Source organism: Diplotaxodon limnothrissa, linkage group LG18 (genome assembly GCF_057381915.1).
Source record: "Diplotaxodon limnothrissa isolate DT_005_m linkage group LG18, D_limnothrissa_male_GT1.1, whole genome shotgun sequence".
Lineage (NCBI taxonomy): Eukaryota > Metazoa > Chordata > Actinopteri > Cichliformes > Cichlidae > Diplotaxodon > Diplotaxodon limnothrissa.
The window spans coordinates 13363276-13384915 of record NC_140613.1 but is presented as its reverse complement, the minus strand read 5'-3'; the positions used below and the strand labels follow the sequence as shown (position 1 = coordinate 13384915).

General features: G+C 39.6%; 1 protein-coding gene across 2 annotated transcripts in view; it reads left to right on the top strand.

The window, feature by feature from the left end:
* cacnb2b (calcium channel, voltage-dependent, beta 2b) overlaps positions 1 to 20875 on the top strand; it is a 37225-nt gene extending 16350 nt beyond the window's left edge. Inside the window, exons 2-14 of one of the 2 annotated variants that reach the window (XM_085376907.1) lie at positions 9915 to 9980; positions 11993 to 12115; positions 12881 to 13020; positions 13892 to 13953; positions 14052 to 14077; positions 15298 to 15378; positions 15466 to 15524; positions 15658 to 15767; positions 16685 to 16693; positions 17924 to 18075; positions 18256 to 18351; positions 18599 to 18772; positions 20096 to 20875. In XM_085376907.1, the coding sequence (XP_085233033.1) occupies positions 9915 to 9980; positions 11993 to 12115; positions 12881 to 13020; positions 13892 to 13953; positions 14052 to 14077; positions 15298 to 15378; positions 15466 to 15524; positions 15658 to 15767; positions 16685 to 16693; positions 17924 to 18075; positions 18256 to 18351; positions 18599 to 18772; positions 20096 to 20875 (1878 nt within the window). The remainder of the gene's footprint in view (positions 1 to 9914; positions 9981 to 11992; positions 12116 to 12880; positions 13021 to 13891; positions 13954 to 14051; positions 14078 to 15297; positions 15379 to 15465; positions 15525 to 15657; positions 15768 to 16684; positions 16694 to 17923; positions 18076 to 18255; positions 18352 to 18598; positions 18773 to 20095) is intronic. The other variant, XM_085376905.1, reaches the window with a different exon arrangement.
* The last annotated feature ends 765 nt before the right edge of the window (positions 20876 to 21640 follow it).

Sequence of the window (21640 nt, the reverse complement as noted above, 5' to 3'; positions counted from 1 at the left end):
TCACCTACAGAAAAAAATATGAGGAAATATTTATTGGCAAAAATTGACAAATGTTTCACCACACCTGGGCTTGTTGCCAGCGCCTCATTGGTGGTCCGACAGGAAATTAGTCACAATTAGATCACTGACCTGCTCTGCAGATAACAATAAACTGTAATGAAGGGGAAGAGGCCTATGTTTGGGTCCTTTTTGATGCATGGCTCTCTATTCAGCAGCAAGCTTTTAATAACCATCCCAGCATGTATGCACAGATCAAAAGTGTGATATGAGTAAAGATATTACATCTTTGATCTTGTTCATGAAAAAAAAAATCATTGACTCATACAAGATAAAAACGTCAAACTCACCAACAGACTCTACACTCATGCTTTCTGAGCCAAAACCAGCACATCTACTTTAAACAGCTGCAGTAGAAAGATATTTCCAAGTGCTGCAACAGTAAGGCCGCTATTGTCATGGAAAAATATGGTCCTTGAGATACCTTCTGCAGCAACAGTGTCTACATAGGCAGTTTAGAGCATGTCAGTCAGGTATTTATATGCCTCTCTGACAGATTTTGTCAAACTAACCACACTGCACCCGTAGAGCCATGGCACTTTTATAGCTGAGGCCAAAATGAAGGCCAAATGTGAAGATGAGTGCAGGTCCCTCCATTGAGTAATGAGTAAAGGGTACTAGAAGTGGGATGGCAATATGTTTATCTGTGTGTGTCAGCAGTTGGGTGTGTGCAACATCGTTTGTGGTGGCAACTTTCACTCTACTTTCGCTATGTTTTAATGTATTTTGGCAGGTGCTTTAGGCAGGTGACAAATCAAAATCAAAAACAGAACCATTGACCTCTTTGGGGTATCTGATGGTGCTGTCTGTAGAAGCAATACCTTCTTCTAATCCATTTGTCTCTGTAGATGTAAGGATTGCTGCAAATACCTTGAGATGACTGTTATTGTGAATTCGTACTATATAAATCCTGAAATCCTGAACTGAAGTAAGATCAGCCTCATCCTGTCTGATCTGCAATACACGGCGTTCCAAATTATTATGCAAATGATATTTTTCTCTGTTTTTCCTAAATAGTCAATTCAAATGACAGTCGGCATAATTTTCGAGTCATCGACCAATAGGGTATAATTCAAATGTTACTAAACAAAACTCCCAATGAAAACAGTATGTTTTTCAAAAATAAAAAACTTAAAATGCACTGTTCCAAATTGTTACGCACACAGAGTTTCAAAAGATTTTATAGGCTGTAGAGAATTGAAAATGATCCTTTGTTGAATTTGCAGCATTAGTAGATCAATTTCACTGACACCAAAAGCTATTTCAATCAAAAACATCTTAACAGGTCAAGTTACATATTAACATAGGACCCCTTATTTGATAGCAGTTTTACAATTCTTGCATCCATGGAACTTGTAAGTTTTTGGAAAGTTTCTACTTGAATGTCTTGCAGGATGTCAGAATAGCCTCCCAGAGCTGCTGTTTGGATGTGAACTGCCTCCCATCCTCAAATTTTTTTGCTTGAGGATGCTCCAAAGGTTCTCAACAGGATTGAAGAAAGTGATCAGTCAGAAACTCCACATACTTTGCAGAGGTCATTTTCACACCTTCAGGGACCCTAAAGGGGCCGACCAGCTCTCTCCCTCTGATTCCAACCCAAAACATGACTCCACCACCTCCTTGCTGACGACGCAGCCTTGTTCTAACATGGTGGCCGTCCACCAACCATCCACCACTGCATCCATCTGGACCATCCAGGGTTGCACTGCACTCATCAGTGACCAAGACTGTTTGGAACTTAGTCTTCATGTAGTTCTGGGCCCACTGCAGCCATTTCTGCTTGTGAGCATTGGTTAGGGGTGGCCGAATAGAAGGTTTATGCACAACTGCAAGTCTCTGGAGGATCCTACACTTTGATTTTCGCAGGTCTCCAGAGGCACCAGCAGCTTCAAATATGTGTTTGCTGCTTAATCTGATGTATTTGTCTGGCAGAAACCTTCCTCATTGTGCCTTTATGGGCCACAAATCTCTTACATTATGGTGATCACGCCTAAATTTTGGTGAAATATCTAAGGTTTTCATTAGGTGTCCAAGGTATTCAACTATTTCACGCTTTTCAGCAGCAGAAAGATCATTTTTCCTTCCTATTTTGCTTGAAAATGGTGGTCTGCTTAACAATGTGGAACATCCTTCTTTAGTAGTTTTTCCTTTAATTGGGCTCACCTGGCAAACAAATGATCATAGGTGTCCGAGATTGATTTCAGTGATAAAAAGAGTCCTGAGACACAATTCCATCCATGAGTTTAATTGAAAAACAACTTATTTAATCTTTATGACACTTAAACACAATTTGCATAATAATTTGGAACGTCGAATAGTCTCTTCCTGGATGATGTCATCCATAGCACACTGAGTGGTTTGTATAAAGTGACTTTAAGCCTCTCTCTTATTTACAAGGCGTCACCTATAGCAGGAAGCTCCCACATTTAAGATAAGATAAGATAAGATAAGATAAGATAGAACTTTATTAATCCCTCGGGTGGGTTCCTCTGGGAAATTCGATTTCCAAAAAAAGCACAGCAACGACCGAAGTTACAGTTACAGAATTGTTATATATATATACACACACACACACACACACACACACACACACACACACACACACATATATAAATACAGAGACAAATATAAATAAAATATACAAAGGGGATAAATAGAATAAATAGGAATAAAAAATAAAAATACAAGTGAATTGCACATTTCAAGTATTGAGTCTATTGCACTGTTGACTATTTACAAAAAGTATTGCACAAGGTATTGTACAGTGAGGTGCAGAGGCACTACAGCTTAATTGTTCCCCCCTCCTTTGTCCTCCTGTTTCCCCTCCCTCTCCCCTCCAGAGAGGAGTTAAACAGTCTGATGGCGTGTGGGACAAAGGAGTTTTTAAGTCTGTTAGTTCTTGTCTTGGGGAGAAGCAACCTGTCACTGAACAGACTCTTCTGATTGTTTATGGCCGTGTGCAGAGGATGCCCAGCATTGTTCATAATGTCCATCAGTTTCTTTAATGTCCTTTTCTCTGCCACTGTCACCAGAGTGTCCAGCTTCATGCCGACCACAGAGCTAGCCTTCCTGATCAGTTTCTCCAGCCTGGATGAGTCCCTCTTTGCTGTGCTGCTCCCCCAGCACACCACAGCATAGAAAAGTACTCCAGCAACCACCGACTGGTAAAACATCCTCAGGAGCTTCCTGCAGATGTTAAAAGACCTCAGCCTCCTGAGGAAGTACAGTCGGCTTTGGGCTTTTTTATACAGGTGCTCTGTGTTGCATGACCAGTCCAGTTTATTGTCCACCCACAGCCCGAGGTACTTGTACTTGTTGACCACCTCCACCTCCTCCCCCTCTATCTGAACCGGCAGTGGACCTTCTCTGGACCTCCCGAAGTCCACAACCAGTTCCTTAGTCTTTGAGGTGTTGAGTTGCAGGTGGTTTGTGTGACTCCATGCGACAAAGTTCCTCACCAGACTTCTGTACTCCTCTTCCTGATCATCCCAGATACACCCCATGATGGCCGTGTCATCTGCAAACTTCTGAATATGGCATAATTCAGAGTTGTAGCAGAAGTCAGAGGTGTACAGGGTGAAGAGAAGAGGGGACAGCACAGTTCCCTGTGGTGCTCCTGTGCTGCTGACCACTGTGTCAGACGTGATGTCCTTCAGCCTGACGTACTGTGGTCTGTCGGTGAGGTAGTCGGAGATCCAAGCGACCAGGCAGGGGTCCACCATTTATGATTGGGCTGATTTTTACTTTCCTAAAGCAACTCGCAAGGGATTCAATCTCTTCCTGGGGATCTTCCCTCGTGTGAAAATGTGTAAGCCACTGCACTGCGGAGCTGTGGAACAGTTTATTGAGTAGGAATACAATAAATTGTATTAATGCCATCACAGTCATCAAATCTCAACCTAGTTAAAAACCCGTGCAAGAGTTTGGACTGACATGTCTGCACCACAAACATTAAAAAGGAAATAGCTTTAGGAAGAATTGTGTTTCGGGCAGCACGGTGGCACGGTGGTTAGCACTGTTGCCGCACAGCAAGAAGGTCCTGAGTTCAATTCCAACATCCGGCCGGGGTCTTTCTGTGTGGAGTTTGCATGTTCTCCCCGTGTCTGCGTGGGTTCCCTCCGGGTACTCCGGCTTCCTCCCACCGTCCAAAGACATGCAGCTTGTGGGGATAGGTTAATTGGATAACCCAAATTGTCACTAGGTATGAATGTGAGTGCGAATGGTTGTTTGTCCCTGTGTGTTAGCCTTGCGACAGACTGGCGACCTGTCCAGGGTGTACCCCGCCTCTCGCCCTATGACAGCTGGGATAGGCTCCAGCGCCCCCCGCGACCCTGAAAAGGATAAGCGGAAGTGAATGGATGGATGGAGAATTGTGTTTCTCCCTCCAGCAGAATTCCAGAGACTTGAAGAGCCAATGCCAAATCGCACTGAAGCTCTTGTGGCTGCATATAGGAGCAACAGCTTACTTCTTAATGTAAGCCCACACTATAGTGTAGCATGAAATAAAAACTGTCTGTGGTTCCTATGAATAGTTACACTTTGCTCAGTATCTCGTGAAAGCTGAAAGATGGGCAAAGCCATCCTTTAACTAAAAGCAATGGCTCAGAGGCGGGTTAAAAGGTCCAACACATTGCTTTTTGTTTAGTTTTTAGTTTTTGTTTTTATTTGTGACTCATCTATATTTTGTTTTCTGTATGATTTTACCGACACAGCAGCATCACAATTTTTCAAAAAACATGCTTGAAGCTTTACAAGTACCCAAAATGTGGTCTGTAGACTCATTGCTATCACCACTGATTTTTGCCCAGCTCAAGATGGTCTTTTGTGGTTCTGACTTAAATTCAAATTTGGATTCATGTCAACAGTAGAATTGTATCATTACTTTCTTAAAAGCTGGATTAAAGTAATATATCAAAGCCTGCTGTCTAAGTGAGCTGTGAGTGAAAAGAATTACTGTGGCGCTGCCTGAGAATGTAAAAGTCCTGATGGTTTTTGCTGTATGCAGTTTCAGGGAACTGGGAGTTGTGGGCATGCTGAATCTCTTCTCAGTATTGTCCTTGGGGGCTTTTATGCAGAGTTTGCACTGATGCCTTTCTCCTGTGATTATTCAGCTGTGGACAGAGCAACAACCAATTCACCATCACACATGAGATACACAGGGTGGTTTTAAAACTCTGTTATCATTACCATACTGTCATTTTTTCAGCCCTGCTGTCATAATTTTCATTTGCATTGTGTGGTATGTCAGTGAATGATGCTGGAGTCACAGTCCTATAATAAACTGCCAAGTGTTTGAGCTCTCTTCTCAAACTTAAGGCTCTAATTATAGTAGTTAACTGCCACAGGGATGAAGGCACCACAGATTTGTTCACCTTGGTCTTGTTCATTGAAGTGGAAACTCCTAGCCTTAGATGTCTTTTTTGTGACGAGTGAGATCACAGCAGTACCCGAGGAGTATCCAAGAATGCATGGGAGGGTACAGGAGGTAGTAGCAAATCTCCATACTCACACAACCAGAGATCAACCAAAAAAAAGTTTCCCCATATGAATATGAATGCTTTGAACAAATCACTATAGGATTAACTATATCCTTACCTTCCTAAATAACTATGTTTTACTTCTCTGGGTTTTGTCCTGTAAATTGCTTGTCTTCTGAAGTGGTATTAGAGCTGACAATGGGTACTCCATCACATAAATCCATTTAAGATGTGTCCTTTTCTGCTGTTTAGGGGGCTAGAATTTTACTAGTGTTAGTGCACTCATGTTTGTCCAATTAACATATTAATGTCTAGCCCAAACACTATATATTTATGCTAAAAGAAGCCAAAAGATACCCTAAAAACTGAGCTCTAAATGGTAGAATTCAAATCTTTTGCTGCTCTTTAAATATATTAAAAGGGTGATACTTCTTTCATCCTTTCAGCAGTTAAAATAACTATAAAAAAGTTATCTTCATCCAAAAAGCATCTTTAGTTTAACTAACTTCTGCTTCCTGTCTTTCATGCTGATGTTTTACACTGATGTTGGATTAGCATCTGAACTCCAGGGCAGCCAGCTGGCTCCTGGTGACTCGATGGTTCTGATTATTTAGGTTTGGGGATGGAGTCCATCTCCCCAATCAGATGCTCCTTTCCTAATGCACTCTCCTGGCGTGTGCTGAAAGAGCTGTGTAAACACTTTTCAGCAGAATAGGAGTCACCTTCAGGTAGCACATGAGAGAGCGTGCCTTTATTCCTTTTTTTCACGTCATCCTTGCCCTCTACCTTCCTTTGCCCACCTTCTAAGCCACGTAATCACAGTAATGGTCTAAAAAGATTCTCCAACAGGGAGAGAGAGAAGGACAAAAGAGAAGAAAGAAGGGGGTTTAATGAAATGATGAGGGGATCAGTTAAGGGTAAAGACTTTGAAAGAGTGGAATGAAAAATCAACTTGGAGTACCTATATAAGAGAAAAGTTTAGTGATAGAGAGAAAATACTGTGCAGGGAAGTCTGGGTATTATTGGTCAACAAAGATGCAGTTTCTTTTAACTCAGCTGATTCAATTTAATATCAAAAGAGAAAGGACTGTAACAACTAATGAACTAATGATTATCTATTAATGTGAAGATTTCTGAATTGATCACATCTTTAAAATCACAATAACACAATGAAACAAAAGCCTTTTTTTTAAACATTTAGTTAAATGTAATTTATCTCAAAGAAAAAGATCAGATCTTCACATTTCAGAGGCCGGGGCCAGATTATGCACAGGTTGGGAAATCTGAGAGAATAATCCAATAATTATGAGACACAATGAGAAAATGTTTCAGTTCAAGCAGGTACAGTTATCTACATGGCTTCAATGCAGCAACACAGTGAATAAAGTAAACCAGGCACAGTCTTCATCTGCAATAGAGTCTAGAATCACACACTGTAACTGTTATGCCAGACCACAGACATGTCCATTAAGATCTTCCCCACATATGTAAAACTCTTAAATAAATATGTGAATCAGAACTGTAAAGTAAAAGGTTACTTAACTTGCGATATTAATTACAATCTCTTTCAAAATTATATATATATATATATATTATTGATTTTTGCTTCCTTTCTCTTGGAGAGCTCAACTCATTCTCGTAAAGTCATCAGCAGTAGTTCAGTGTTGCTTAATAATTCAGCGGGGGCGTTTTGTACTATTGGCTGGGTGACACTGGCTCACAGGAGAGCTGGGTGCTGTGCGACCAGATGTCTTTGCCAGGCATGGGTAAACAAAAATCCTTGCCTGGGCGTAATTGTGCCCCAGGGAGATTTACTTCCTCCTTCTCTCTGATTTTCAATTTTCTGTTTTGACATTGTCTCTACTGCATCCACCAGCTTTTCATAACTGTAATGTGTAATTACCAGCAATCTAGTACGTTGATACGTTATGTCCTTGTGATTCTTTGATCAATACTTTTGTTGTTTCTCGAGTATTAGTCGTGTGTGTGTCCCCCCTTCCAATGAGCAAATATGTGCACATTTGTGCCACCACTGAATGTGCTTTTGTTTTCTCTCTGAAGATATTTTTCTTTTACTTTGTTTTCTTCTTGTAGCACTGTAGCGCTCTCAGTCGCTTCCCTCACGCCTCATGCTTTCCTTCCTCGTTGCAGTCCCTGCTATTCTCTTTCAATTTCATTTTAAAGCTAAGCCATTTTGGAGTTGAAGATAGGTCAGAAGTAAAAATTGGCCTATGGTAATGACATGGTGCATAATCCATCATCATAAGTGTTTCAGTAGTGTCAGTGTGCACTCATTTAGAATAACATGGAGAGGGGGAGCAGGTGGTAGAGTAAAGGTGTGCCAGAAAAAAAAGGTTCTTTGGGTTTGCACAGTGAGCCGCCTATATTCTCAATTACTTAAAAAAAAAGTCTTAATCATATGAACAGCCATAAACTAGTGGATTGTAGAAGTCTTCATGTTAAATGTTTAAAATATGTCGACATTTTCTTAGATTTTCGAGGAGGCAGGTATTGCAGCTGACTGCAATGTTTGCTGGAGAATGTAATTGTTCCCTTTACTGTGATCAAGTGGAAACACTGTGGGGAGCATTGCTCAGGGTGGGCAGCGGGCAAGCAAAAGCAACTCTCCATTTCACTTTGGAAGACGAGGAGTTGCAATTCCAGTTTTTTGCAGAAAAAACACTTTAGCTAGGAGTGGGGTGTGGATTCAATCAATCAATCAATCAATCTTTATCTATAAAGCACTTTTCATACAAAAAATGTAGCACAAAGTGCTTTACATAGTTAAAAGCAGCCCACCCCACCCTCCAACTCACTCCCCAGACTCTCATTAACATAAATGATGTGAATACACACATATCTCTCCCCCCCCCCCCCCCCCCCCCACACACACACACATACACACACACACACACGCACACTTAAAGAGTAAAAATTGGGCTTGCCATAATTGAGCTTATTTATTACTTCACCATTTAGCTGTGTATGATTTTCAATGTGTTAACAAGTCAAAGAGCATCTAAATGAAGCAGAGCAAACATTTGCAAACTAATTTTAATGTTTTATATCATTGGTAGGGACCTAATACAAAAATCACTTTGTGCACCACCAATTTCAGATTAGATTTGAGAATATTGACTTTGACCCACCAAGGGCGCATGATCTAAATGCATCAGGCAGAGCAGACTGTCTTCAACAACAGACCTGATTTGCGACTCTGGGATGCGAGTGCGTATCATGAGTGCCAGATTGACGCGATGGGCTTTGCCACCTCCTGGCTATGACACTGAGAGCGTTAATTACCATGTCTTTGAGAGGACAATCTAATCTTAGGGACACATGGTGCATAAACCTGGGTGTCCCTGGGGGAGTTTGCTGCTACATTTTTGCAGAATTACATGCAAAAGTTTCTTGAAAACTAATTGATAAGTTGTTTAATTATTGCAATTATTGATCACATGATCAGTTTCTCTTTTGCATCTGTGTTTCCTGGGAATCAGCTGTTAGTCGTTAGTAATAAATCCATATTTGCATTGATAGGACTGACCCAAGAGCAACTGGGACACAAGACAAGTAAGGTAGAATAAGAGAATGTTTTTCTGTTGCTGAAATTCTGTAAAAATAATATATAACATATTATGTCGTTTATGTTATGTTGTTTACCCGTGTAACTGATAGAGTCCATGCAGTTGAGAAGGCAAAAGTATAGGAAGGGACAGTTTATTGTGAGGCAATATTTTATTTACTGTAGTTTTCTTTTGTTTGGTTAAATTCCATAAGGGTTTTCCTGTTACTTTCATTATGACATTAGTTTTTTCTCTTGCTAAAACTCTGCTGTTTAACGATTCCTTTTTGGCTCTCGTTTGCTGAACAACTGCAGCTCTCGTTTTTTTGGAACACCCTACATGACTTGAATAGATTCGACTTTGACTAGGACAGAGAAACTTTAAAAAATAAAGTGCGACATGTCAATTATGCTGTTTGTTCGTCAGAAAGAGTATGGCTAACTAATGACGCTGCTGAGTTGCATTACTGGATTGAATTTTAAAATATGAATGTTTTCCTTTCCACTGCTGCAACATGTTTGCTCATATCTGATTGGTGGGCTTTCCTCTCTATTATTCTAAGGTCTTTATTTTGAATCCAGTGTTTTTGGAATTTGAACCATGCTTGGACTGTAACCCTGCTGCTGCTGCTGCTGCTGCTGCATTGATTTAAATACATTTTAAATGTCTCATATGTCCTCCACTATGTAACCACCCTTGAAATGACTGCAGCAGAAAATATGTAATTTCTTGTCCTCCTTCTGCAGCATTCCTCTCTTGTCTTATTTACAGTGAATTGATCAAACTAATTGCTCCTCCTTTGTATCTCCTGCAGGGAGAGCATAAGGACACAGGTGTCGTTGAGGAAAGAAACGCCCAGGTGCAGCTGGAGAAAGCAAAGGTACTTTTGCTCTGTTGCATCATGTATCACCTGATCTGACCCACTGTGGCTCTTACAGACTCATTTTTGAGAGAGGCTGCTCTCAAGGACATGATTACATCACAGACATGAAACACACACATCAGGACATTGGATTAGCGAAGCAATATTCTTCTACTGAAATGAGTCATCACAGTCTTCATCCTTGTCGTTCCTTTATGTGCTCACTGCCAGGAGAAGGATGATGACCAAGGATATTGATTATTGCTTCACATAAATTACAATACTTTCATCTTCAGCCATATGCTTTCTAGCAAGATAGCAAAATAACCAATTTAACTGACACAAACTATATTGTAATGCAACAACATTTAAATTTGATATGTGATTAATTACTTTGCCCTCAGAACAACAGTGGATATGGAACGCCAGGACTGCCATAATGAATTAATTAAATACACCATTAAATAATTAATTAAATGTGGCAATAATTAATTAAAATGTGAAATACATAAATAATTAATTAAATGTGTCAATAAATAATTAATTAAATGTGTCAATAATTAATTAAAATGTGAAATACATAAATAATTAATTAAATGTGTCAATAATTAATTAATTACATGTGTCATAACTATTTATTTAATTAATTAATTCCAATTTTAATTAATTATTGACACATTTAATTAATTATTTAATGGTGTATTTAATTAATTCATTATGGCAGTCCTGGCGTTCCATAAGTGGAACAACATTTTTCTGCAGTGTGTATATAATAAACACAATATGTAGATAGTCAAGATGAGGTAAAACGATTGAACCTGCTGGTATTATACTATGAATGTAATATCATATGGTTATCATTTTTAAGTCTGGCTTACATACATACAATCTGCGAGGTTTTCCTTTTGGGGCATTATCACAATTAAGGTCATTAGAGATGTGATTTTTTTAAAGCCCCAGTTGATAGCAGACTTCCTCTCTTTTGCCCTTTAAGCAGACCCTGCTGATGTGTTGTATATTAAATTAAATCCTCCCCCACAGATTTAATGTGCTCCCACTGTTGCTTTGTAATTAAGGCGGCAAAGACACCCGACCTGTCACCTGCTGACCCTGCAGCCTCTCCCACAGTCTCTAATCTTTCCAAAGTGGAGTAATTAGCAGCTTGAATGACAAGCCACTGACATTTGATTCTGATTGGATTACAACACCAACCTTCGGTCAGGAGGAACCATACAGTAGTTACAGTGCAACAAAGAAGAAACAGCAACAGGTCATTTTTCCTAAGCATAAATTAAACATATCCCTTTGGTGGAAGAAAAATCAAACAAAACATTATCGTGTCCTATGACAGTCAGACAACAGGAATTTAATCATCAGTAGCTTCGTCTTATACAGCTGAAATGCAGAATCTTCCAGAATTTGTGTCTAAGCTATATTTCTAAAATATAGCACTTCACATTAAACTTATACTTGTTTTCCTAACATCTGTCAAAAGGTTGATTTATATGTGCATCAGGCCACATATTTGTGTATGTACACAAAATGCTGGCAACACAGCCAATTGTACTTGACACAGTTATGCAGTTTAGCCACACCCCTTAATTAAAAAAAATGTAGAAAAGGGAGAAAAGATTGATAAATGTTATGATCTAATGATGTTAAAACACTGGAATGAAGTCAACATTCTGAAATTCTCTAATAGTTAGTTGCAACTTCACATACAGTAAAATAGGATTGAATATTAATACAAGGATAAAAGATCAGTGACTTGTTTGGTCGTACGTTACAGCTTGTGGTATTATCACAGTAACTCTCTTTTCTTGACTAATGGTTGTATTTTTAACTTTAACCTACTATTTTTTTACTTACCTATTATTACTGACCTAATTCATTAAATGTCATATTTATAAAAGTTTAGCTTTTAGCTTTTGTAAAATGGAATACACAAGGTTACTCTCTTACCCTGATGTAGATTGTATTGTATATAATATGATTTATTAGTAATCATAACTCCTGCCTTGTATTCCCAGTACAAGCCTGTGGCATTTGCTGTACGATGCAACTTCTCTTACACGCCAGCAGACGATGACAACGTCCCTGTACCAGGCCAGGCTGTCACTTTTGAGGCCAGGGACTTCCTACATATCAAAGAGGTTTGAAACAAACACAAATACACATATCATGCAAAATTACAAACAGTACAAATGGGGGTTGTTAAAAGGACCTAACTGACAGGGCAGAACCAGACGGATTTTAAAATGAGAAGCAAAATGACAACAAACTGATGGAATGTAACCCAAGAGACGGAAAAGAAATCCAAAGAGGAGAAGCAACACAACATCCCAAATTGTCCAGATAGTGGCGTACTTTTGGTGCATTCTTCTTCTTTTCGCACATTTTGAAATGTGCTGTGGTTTAGCTGATAAAGCTATGGGGCGATCGTGGCTCAAGAGTTGGGAGTTCGCCTTGTAATCGGAAGGTTGCCGGTTCGAGCCCCGGCTTGGACAGCCTCGGTCATTGTGTCCTTGGGCAAGACACTTCACCCGTTGCCTACTGGTGGTGGTCAGAGGGCCCGGTGGCGCCAGTGTCCGGCAGCCTCGCCTCTGTCAGTGCGCCCCAGGGTGGCTGTGGCTACATTGTAGCTTGCCATCACCAGTGTGTGTGAATGGGTGGATGACAGGTTGTGTAAAGCGCTTTGGGGTCCTTAGGGACTAGAAAAGCGCTATACAAATACAGGCCATTTACCAAAGCTTGACACCTGTTAATTAAGATTTGGGTTAATCTTTAGAGACAGATAACATAAAATGCAAAGCTACAGTTGCTAAATTGGACCATTAACATCATCAGATAAAAATAATGTCACATGAGAACATCAATCTTTAAATGTCCGCTCTTCTTTTTTTCTTCTGAATGAGCAGAAGTTTAACAATGACTGGTGGCTCGGACGGCCGGTGAAGGAGGATGGTGTGGTGGGCTTCGTCCCCAGTCCAGTCAATCTGGAAACCATTCTTATCCGAAGAGAAGTCCAAGCGAGGAAAGCTGCCAAGGCATTAGCCAAGTATGTACATCGTGATGCTCTTTCATTTCCTTCATGAGGGTTTTTATGCAGGAATTTCAATGCAAAAGTTGTGTTTTAAATTGACCACAAATAAATAAAATTGCTGGAGCAGAGAGACTTTGAGGAAACAGTGTTGGTTCGAATGTGTATACACTGATACTTTTGGCACAAAGACGAAAAAAAAACAGGAAAGGTTGTGATATCAGCCTGTCTGCGGGTGGTGGCTCGGTAGCGGACCTTTTTTAAAAAACAAAAAGACAATTCTAAAGTCTTTTTACTGGTGTGGAATAATAAGTTTTCAATTTAAAAAAATTATCAACCAGACTGGTAAACAAGTTTGCTGTAGTGATATGCAAATAACATTTTGACTTAAAACTTGTATCATACACTTTCCCAGCTTACTTTTTAGTAATTTAGTGTGTTCATGTATGAATGACATTAGTTATTTTATGTATTTTATGTTGTTTAACTTAAGTTTGTTTCATGTCATCATGTGTGGTAGTAAATTATAACGGAGATGACTATATTTTCCTTTTGTTACTTCAAAAGGTTGCACCCCCACCCCCCTCACCAGAAGGCAAAAGCTCATTGATTGACACAGTTAGACTGTAACACATCTAAAGAATCTTAAAAATGCTGCTTTGGTGGAAACTGCGCTGAACCACTTTGAGGAATTTGCCCTCTAAGCTTCATATATTTGTGTCTTATGCTATAAATAGACACACAGTCTCTAAGCACCAAAATCCTTCATTGCATAGAAACATGGTGGTCTATTTTTATCATTACTAAAGCACTGAAATTCAGAGTGTGGTAAAATCAGCGTTTGGTTGTTGCAGACTTAAACTAAATCAGAGATTTCCTCTCATTTTAGCAAAGCTGCATCTCAGGTAGCTCAAGATATGAACTCGAAGAAATATACTCCTCCATCACAAGGTCAGTATGTGCATACAAGGGAGTAACAATAAATATGTTTGCTTTTTTATTCATAATAACTGTGGAACGTGTGCGATTTTGTCATTCTGCACAAGCAGCCAATCAGCAGGTGAAAAAGAAGCCGGTAAGTGACGAAAGTGTTTACACTCTGTTTACATCTGTTTCAGCCCATCGATCCTCATTATAAAGAACACTGCTTTCTAGAAACACAACAACTGATTTTATCTTATTCATATTTTCACTGCATACAGTGAATTCTTGAATGCAGAAGCTTTGGTTTTGTCTTGTGTACCATTTTACAAATGTTGTTCTAACTTTCAGACTAAAGCAAGGATATGTGTGTTGTCCATTGGACTGACAGTGTCAGTAAAACTGGCTGTCATGATTCAGCTGTGTATAGGCAGGAAGAGGACCCAAAATGCAGAACTCCCAACACGTGGGAATAACTCAAAATTCAGCTTTATTGCTGACACACGGAAATAATACAGGACTAAACTAAGCTGGAAAATATAAACTTCATCAAGAGGCACACAAGGAAACACACAGCATGAGGGACGACACGACACTGACGCAGAGAAACACAGGGCTTAAATACACTGGGGAATAATGAGGGGAATGAGACACAGGAGGAGAGCACAGCTGGGAGAAATGAGACATGACGAGACCAAAGGGAAGCAAAACTAGAAACACTGACATGAGACACAGACCTTCAAAGTAAAACTGAACTCTAGACACGTAAACTTAACAGAGACTGGGGAGGCAGAACATCGAGACCTGAAATGTAGGACAGAAGGGCACAGAGTTAACACCAGGAAACCAAACAACAAAAACTAAGAATTAGAACTCAGGAAGTACTACAGAACCAGGGAGCTAGAAATACTAGGACAGAAACCAAAACACAAACAGTCATAATCCATGATAAAATCAAAAGTAAAAGTACAAAACTCAAAACACTGGGTCACCGATCCAGGACCGTGACACTGGCCAACTGAACTTTTGACTTGCATTTAGATCACCTTGGTATATTACGGGCTAAAAAAATAGTTCATGAATTTCTAAGTTGCTATCTCATATGACCAGCTAAAAAGTGAGAACAAAATCTAATGCTCAAAGTGGTATTAATAACATGTTAATAAGTTATTCTTCTTTATATGTTTAAGCATTTGAGTACAGCCAAAATTGAGCTTGTGATCATCATGCATTATCAAACTTTGAGGTTGTTCATAAAAATAAGATAATTTTAGCCTTTAGATGATGGGTATAGTGGTTCCTCATGTAGCTCTTGTTTCATAAGCAAAAATCTAACCTTGGGGGATTTTTGTAAAATTTTTTTTTTTGCTACAGGGGGAGCAGGTGGCTATGTATGATGTAGTGCCTACAATGCGCCCTGTGGTTCTAATGGGACCATCACTGAAGGGCTTAGAGGTGAGCTTAATTTGACTTTTGAAGAAATATAAAACTCTAGTATTATTTGTTGAATTTGGAGTAACTTTATTTGTTTCCCTCTTGTAGGTAACAGATATGATGCAAAAAGCACTATTTGACTTTTTAAAACATCGATTTGAAGGCAGGTAAGTTCTGATTTAATTCTTCACATAATCTATCACATAATTTATTTGAAAAAAAAACAACAACCCCAAAATAAAATAAAACAACAAAAATCATAACTGTGTAATCATGATTGTTATTTTGTCTCTGCTCCAGAATTACTATTACGCGGGTAACAGCAGATATCTCACTGGCAAAACGATCCATCCTCAACAACCCTGGCAAAAAGGCCTTAATGGATCGCTCCAACACCCGCTCCAATTTAGGTATGCCGTCTGTCATCTCCAGAACAGCTTCCCTGGTTGACATTCACAGCATAAAGACAACTGAAGCAGTAGTAGCAATAAGAAAATAAATCAATTACAAAAACAGATGGAGAAAATCATGACAGCCACTCAAAATGCATCATATATGAAAACACAATGTCCCAATTTAGCATCTCTTCCTCTGACATGTCAGTGTTATGGCTTCCCTGCACGCAAGTTCAACCCCTCCACCACCCCAGCATCCACCTTCTGGCTCCAGGGCATGTTAACTTATCACTCTAATGTGAAACACATAGTGATAAAGAAGCATCCCTATGAGCTCAGAGCATGGACATCAACCTTTAACTGTCTGCTGCTGTAATGAATCAATCATTTCAAACGACAGTGGTCTGACTACACTTCTTTAATTGTTTAAGCGTTCTGGGACTCACTTTTTTGGTCTCTGGTGGCAAAAAACTTTTGGAAACCTAATTAGGATAAAATAGGAAACCAATACTGTCTGACCCAGGTTTGATATGATGCTTGCTTTACCCCATTAACACAGTGTGGCTCATGCTCACAGAGTTTGCTTTTATATATGGTCCAAAGATTATTCCAAATTCATAATGTGAGAGAATAATTTATCCATTGCCATGAAGACAAAGAGTTTGAAATGAATAGTTAAATATGACAGAGACTCAGATGAGAACACTGACATCAGATCTGCGTAAAGCAGTCTGTTGTCTGTCAGTTATGGTTATATATTGACTGGAAACTTACTGTGGATTTGATGTCTTTGTCCCAGTGACACTGTGCACTAGGATAGTGCAAATCTCGCCTTTTCCTAGAAGAGTAAATATTTGGTATCAGACAGAAGCGTGATAAAAATTTGTTTGGTTTTCTCTACTCTTGTCTTTCCCATTGCTGTCTCATCCCAGATGCTGCCGGTATGTATTGACTGAAAGCACTGGTAGTCCTTGTGTTTTTGAATGCTCCACTTTCCTTCTCCTATCATTACCTCATCACATCTGTCTCAGCTGCCACTTTTTTAACACTCTGTATGTATACAGCCATTGACTTGTGGACTTCACTGTCATTAAAATTGAAATCGACTGTTATTAAGTTTCTCAGTTTGCTGGGTTGAGAGATATGCATGTGCTTCACTGTTATTTGTGAACACTATAACTCATTAAGGACAGAAGCAGCCACATTTTCTGTATGCCCTGCTTCACGCTCCCTCTCGTGGCCAGTCTTTAAATACACTCCCATGAGTGTAACAAGTCTTACTCACCGCGTGGATTAGCTCACCAAGAAAATGAAAACATCCATCCATCCATTCGCTTCCGCTTATCCTTTTCAGGGTCGTGGGGGGCGCTGGAGCCTATCCCAGCTGTCATAGGGCGAGAGGCAGGGTACACCCTGGACAGGTCGCCAGTCTGTCGCAGGGCCAACACACAGGGACAGACAACCATTCACACTCACATTCACTCGCACATTCACACCTAGTGGCAATTTGGATTTTCCAATTAACCTATCCCCACAAGCTGCATGTCTTTGGACGGTGGGAGGAAGCCGGAGTACCCGGAGGGAACCCACGCAAACACGGGGAGAACATGCAAACTCCACACAGAAAGACCCCGGCCTGATGTTGGAATTGAACTCAGGACCTTCTTGCTGTGCGGCAACAGTGCTAACCACCGTGCTGCCACAGAAATGAAAACAAATAACCTTTAAAAGAAGTTTTATTAAGCATGGCATGTTTTTCATAAACACAGTTTTTAATCTGCTGATGTGTTTTGTGAAGTGAGTGTGCGTACCTTTTGTTTTCTATATTAGAAATGGTATAGCAGAGAAAAGATGACAATAATTACAAATAAGCACATATCCTAGAGTGTCTGTGGTTTTGCACGTGACAGTGAGATGTGCTTAAAACTAATATTGACATTTATTTTTTGTACATTATCAAGCCTGAATGACTCCCCATAAAATATATAAAAGTATTGTCTTGATACAGTCTTGATAAGTCACTGGTATGTCTTGATACACATCCGGAACCTAAAAACAAGTTATATTTAAGATGCGTTATTGTTGTACATGTTAAAATGTTTAATCATGCACAGAGTAACTTTCCTGGATTTTAGATGTTAAAGTCTTGCTTTTGCTTTCTGGTGTTGCAGCTCAGATCCAAGGGGAGGTGGAGCGTATCTTTGAGCTCGCCCGCAGTCTGCAGTTGGTCATTTTAGACGCAGACACCGTCAACCACCCTATGCAGGTGTCCAAGACCTCCCTAGCTCCAATTCTTGTCTATGTAAAGATCTCCTCACCAAAAGTAAGCTTCACCGGAAAAGACTGTGGAATCCGATGAGACATGATTTTTCTAAACGTGAACTTTGGACTATTTCAGTTCGTTTAATATTTTGAACTAATAATAAAGAGAAACTTTAAAATGCAAGTCCCTTTTTTCACTTCCTCTTTTATTCTCCTCCTTCTCTTGATTCCTGACAAACAGGTGTTGACAAGACTGATCAAGACCAGGGGGAAGTCTCAGACCAAACATCTCAATGTTCAGCTTGTGGCAGCAGACAAGCTTGCTCAATGTCCACCAGTGAGTGCCATCTAGTGGCAGATGAGAAAAGTTGGCAGAATTGTGACTACTTTAGTGCATGAATATATACTACATGTGTTATTTCCAGTGGCACTGCTGAGGGCCCAACAACAACATATCTGACGATTTTGGTGTGCCGTTGAAACATCATTTAGACCTTATTTGTGATTCTCAAAAATAACCACAGATTTGCCCTTGTCTCCTGACTGTTACACACTTTTCAATTGAATTTTTCCATTTCCTGTAGGAAATGTTTGATGTCATCTTAGATGAAAACCAGCTATCGGATGCCTGTGAGCACATTGCTGATTACCTGGAGTCCTATTGGAGAGCCACTCATCCGCCAGAGATGGAGCCTGCCAACGCAGTGGTGGCCCAGCTGGCTGAGAATACACTGCCTGCCAGTCCTACAGTAATACCGGTACTTAAAACACAAACAAGTACAGAGAAAAACTACAAAGAAAAAACAGATGTAAAGTCTTCCTTTCATCTAATCTCATCCCATTCATCTCATGTATTAGAAAGACAGCTGAGTGTGGAAAATAAATGTTTGAACTGTGAATAATCTCATCAGAATTCATCTAACACTTTCATTTCATTTCCTCTCATCGTACTTCACTGGAAAGTTGAAGAAATGAGATAGGCTTACCTCTGGTGAGTGAGATATTTTCAGACTCTATTGTCACTCCCGTGTAGCAGTGGAGATGAGTAGTTAGTACCATGTTTATCATGACTATAGTGTAATCTATGTAGAAACAACTTAATAGTGCTGTGAAACTTCCTGGGAAAATGACAGAAAACAGAAATAACACAGACTATATGAAGATAGACTAATACTGTAGTAGATACAAACAAAAGGCAATAGTTGGATTGATAGGCTGACCTACTTTTATTTAATTAAGTTAATTATCCCAAGCTAAGGCTATCAATTAAAACACATGTACTTTTCTTCTCTTCTTTGATGAATCTCTTAACATTTGGTGAAGTTGCATTTCTTTTTTACCATTGTCCTAACTGATTAAAATAAATATTTGTGGTGCAAACAGTTTAATATGTAAATGATTTAAAAAAGGAGTGTTGACTATGGAAATCAGGCTCATGCTTGCGCACATCTATACAGTTTCAACGATTGAGCTTTAAATAAAACAGCACCATTTCTACCTTTGTGCATATACTAAGTTGTAGTTTTTACAGTAAATGTGGAAACTTTGTCTTTATTCACCAAACTGAAAATAGTTTTTTGAGGACAAAATACTGACAAAGAAAATAAAAGTCAAACATCAAAATAAATGTCTCACAGATCTTTGCAATACTTATTAAACAGTCGTGACCTGTAATGTAATGGAGGATTTAAGCTCTCCACCCTCCACTACATGCAAAAATAAGATATCTGTCAATTACAGCGACAGTTTTGACCAGATCATTAGATATAAGAAGATAAATATTATTCTAAGATAAAATGATGGTTTCCATCATGAATGACCATTTTAAACCAGTGATCCAGTTATACTAATGTAATCACAATTATCTTTTAATTCATGAGAATATTTCGTCTAAAAGTCATATTTTTAACTTTTTTGCCCCAATTACCATTTCAAGTTCTATAATTTATAATACAAAAAGAACTTTCATAAAGATCTGTCCATAAGCTTTTCCTGGCCTAAATTTGTAAGATGTATAATCTGTGATATAATGGTTATATTTAGTCAGAAAACACTATGTTTTTTCTTTCTTTTTTTCCTAGGATGAGCAGAAAAGCAAGAAGTCAGGTGCCCCTAAGAGGAAAGGCTCACGGGAGAACCATCTAGACCATGAGCCCCCTTCAGTCCCGGCTCAGGAGCAGACCGCTGAGGAGGGCCAGAGAGAGGAGGAAGAGCGGCTCCTGAAGACTGAGCCAAAAAGACCCCAGCACACCCACCACCATCACCATCACCACCACCACCGGCGGACGGAGCACCACAGCCACGTCCAGCACAGCCAGACTTCAGGTGGCATGGAAATACAGTCGAGCAGGGATTACGCCTCAAGGCCTCCTCGAAGGTACATGCCCGAGGAGAGGGATGGCGAGGTGGACGATGTCCTAAAGGAGGACGAGGAGGAGATTTACTGTAACTTCCGGGTTCATAACCACCATCATCACAACAGTAACCACCAACACCATCACCACCACCACCACCAACATCATCGTGGAAACATCCAGCCATATGTTGGGGAGGACTACGAACAGGAGCACAATGAGCGCAACCGGCAGCACAGACATCACCAGCATATTCCACCACGGACACACCACACAACGGATCACTATACTGCACACAACCATCACAGCTACCACCACTACCCAGGCAGAGACCGGGAGAGAGACAGGGACAGAGACAGGGAAAGAGAAAGAGACAGAGATAGAGACAGGGATAGGGATAGAGAAAGACATAAGGACAGGGAAAGGGACAGGGATAGGGATCGAGGTAGAGATAGAGATAGAGACAGAGATGCTCGACAGTGGCACAGAGATTCCTATATACACTAGTGACTGTTGTTTCTACTCCAGGTTGATGCATGGAATTATGCTTCTCACCTTATAATGCACTAATGGGCAGGGCAGGTTATGTCTTCTTTGTAGTCAATGTTTCTCCTCATATTTCATTTTTTAAAGATTTACCCTGTCCCACATGCAACATCTGGTTCTTTCTTATTTTAGCTCTTGTAAGATAAAATTTTTTGAATGTTTTATCCTAAGTCTTACGGCTCCATACGTGTTTTGGCACAAACAGTGGTCAAGGTTAAACTGCATCAGAACACTCATGACTCGCTCTAGTCTAGTGTTCACGATAATAATTTCATATATAATTTCAGTATCCACTAAGGTTACTTTTTTAATTTGTCATGATCACAGCAGCCAATAGATTTGTCTGACCATCAGTCCAATATCAAAAGATGCTCAGTTTACAGTAATTCAGAATAGCAGCAACAACAAAAAACATGTATTATGTTTTGATTCAGTATACATTAGCTGTGACATCAGACTAAAATGTTTTACTGTGACTTTGTTTTGATATTGTGAAACATTATTTTGTGTCAACTTGGTTCTTGAACCAAACAAAACAATCAGTTTGGAAATGTCACTTTAAGCTATGGGGAACTGCAATTTGAATCTTTAACATTTTATTGACTAAAGAGTAAATTTACTAATGTATAAAGTGGCAGGTTAATCAATTAAACGAAATCATTAGTTGCAGCCCATTAATGTTTATCTCCCTTATCAGACAATTAACTAACTCATTAAATGCACAAA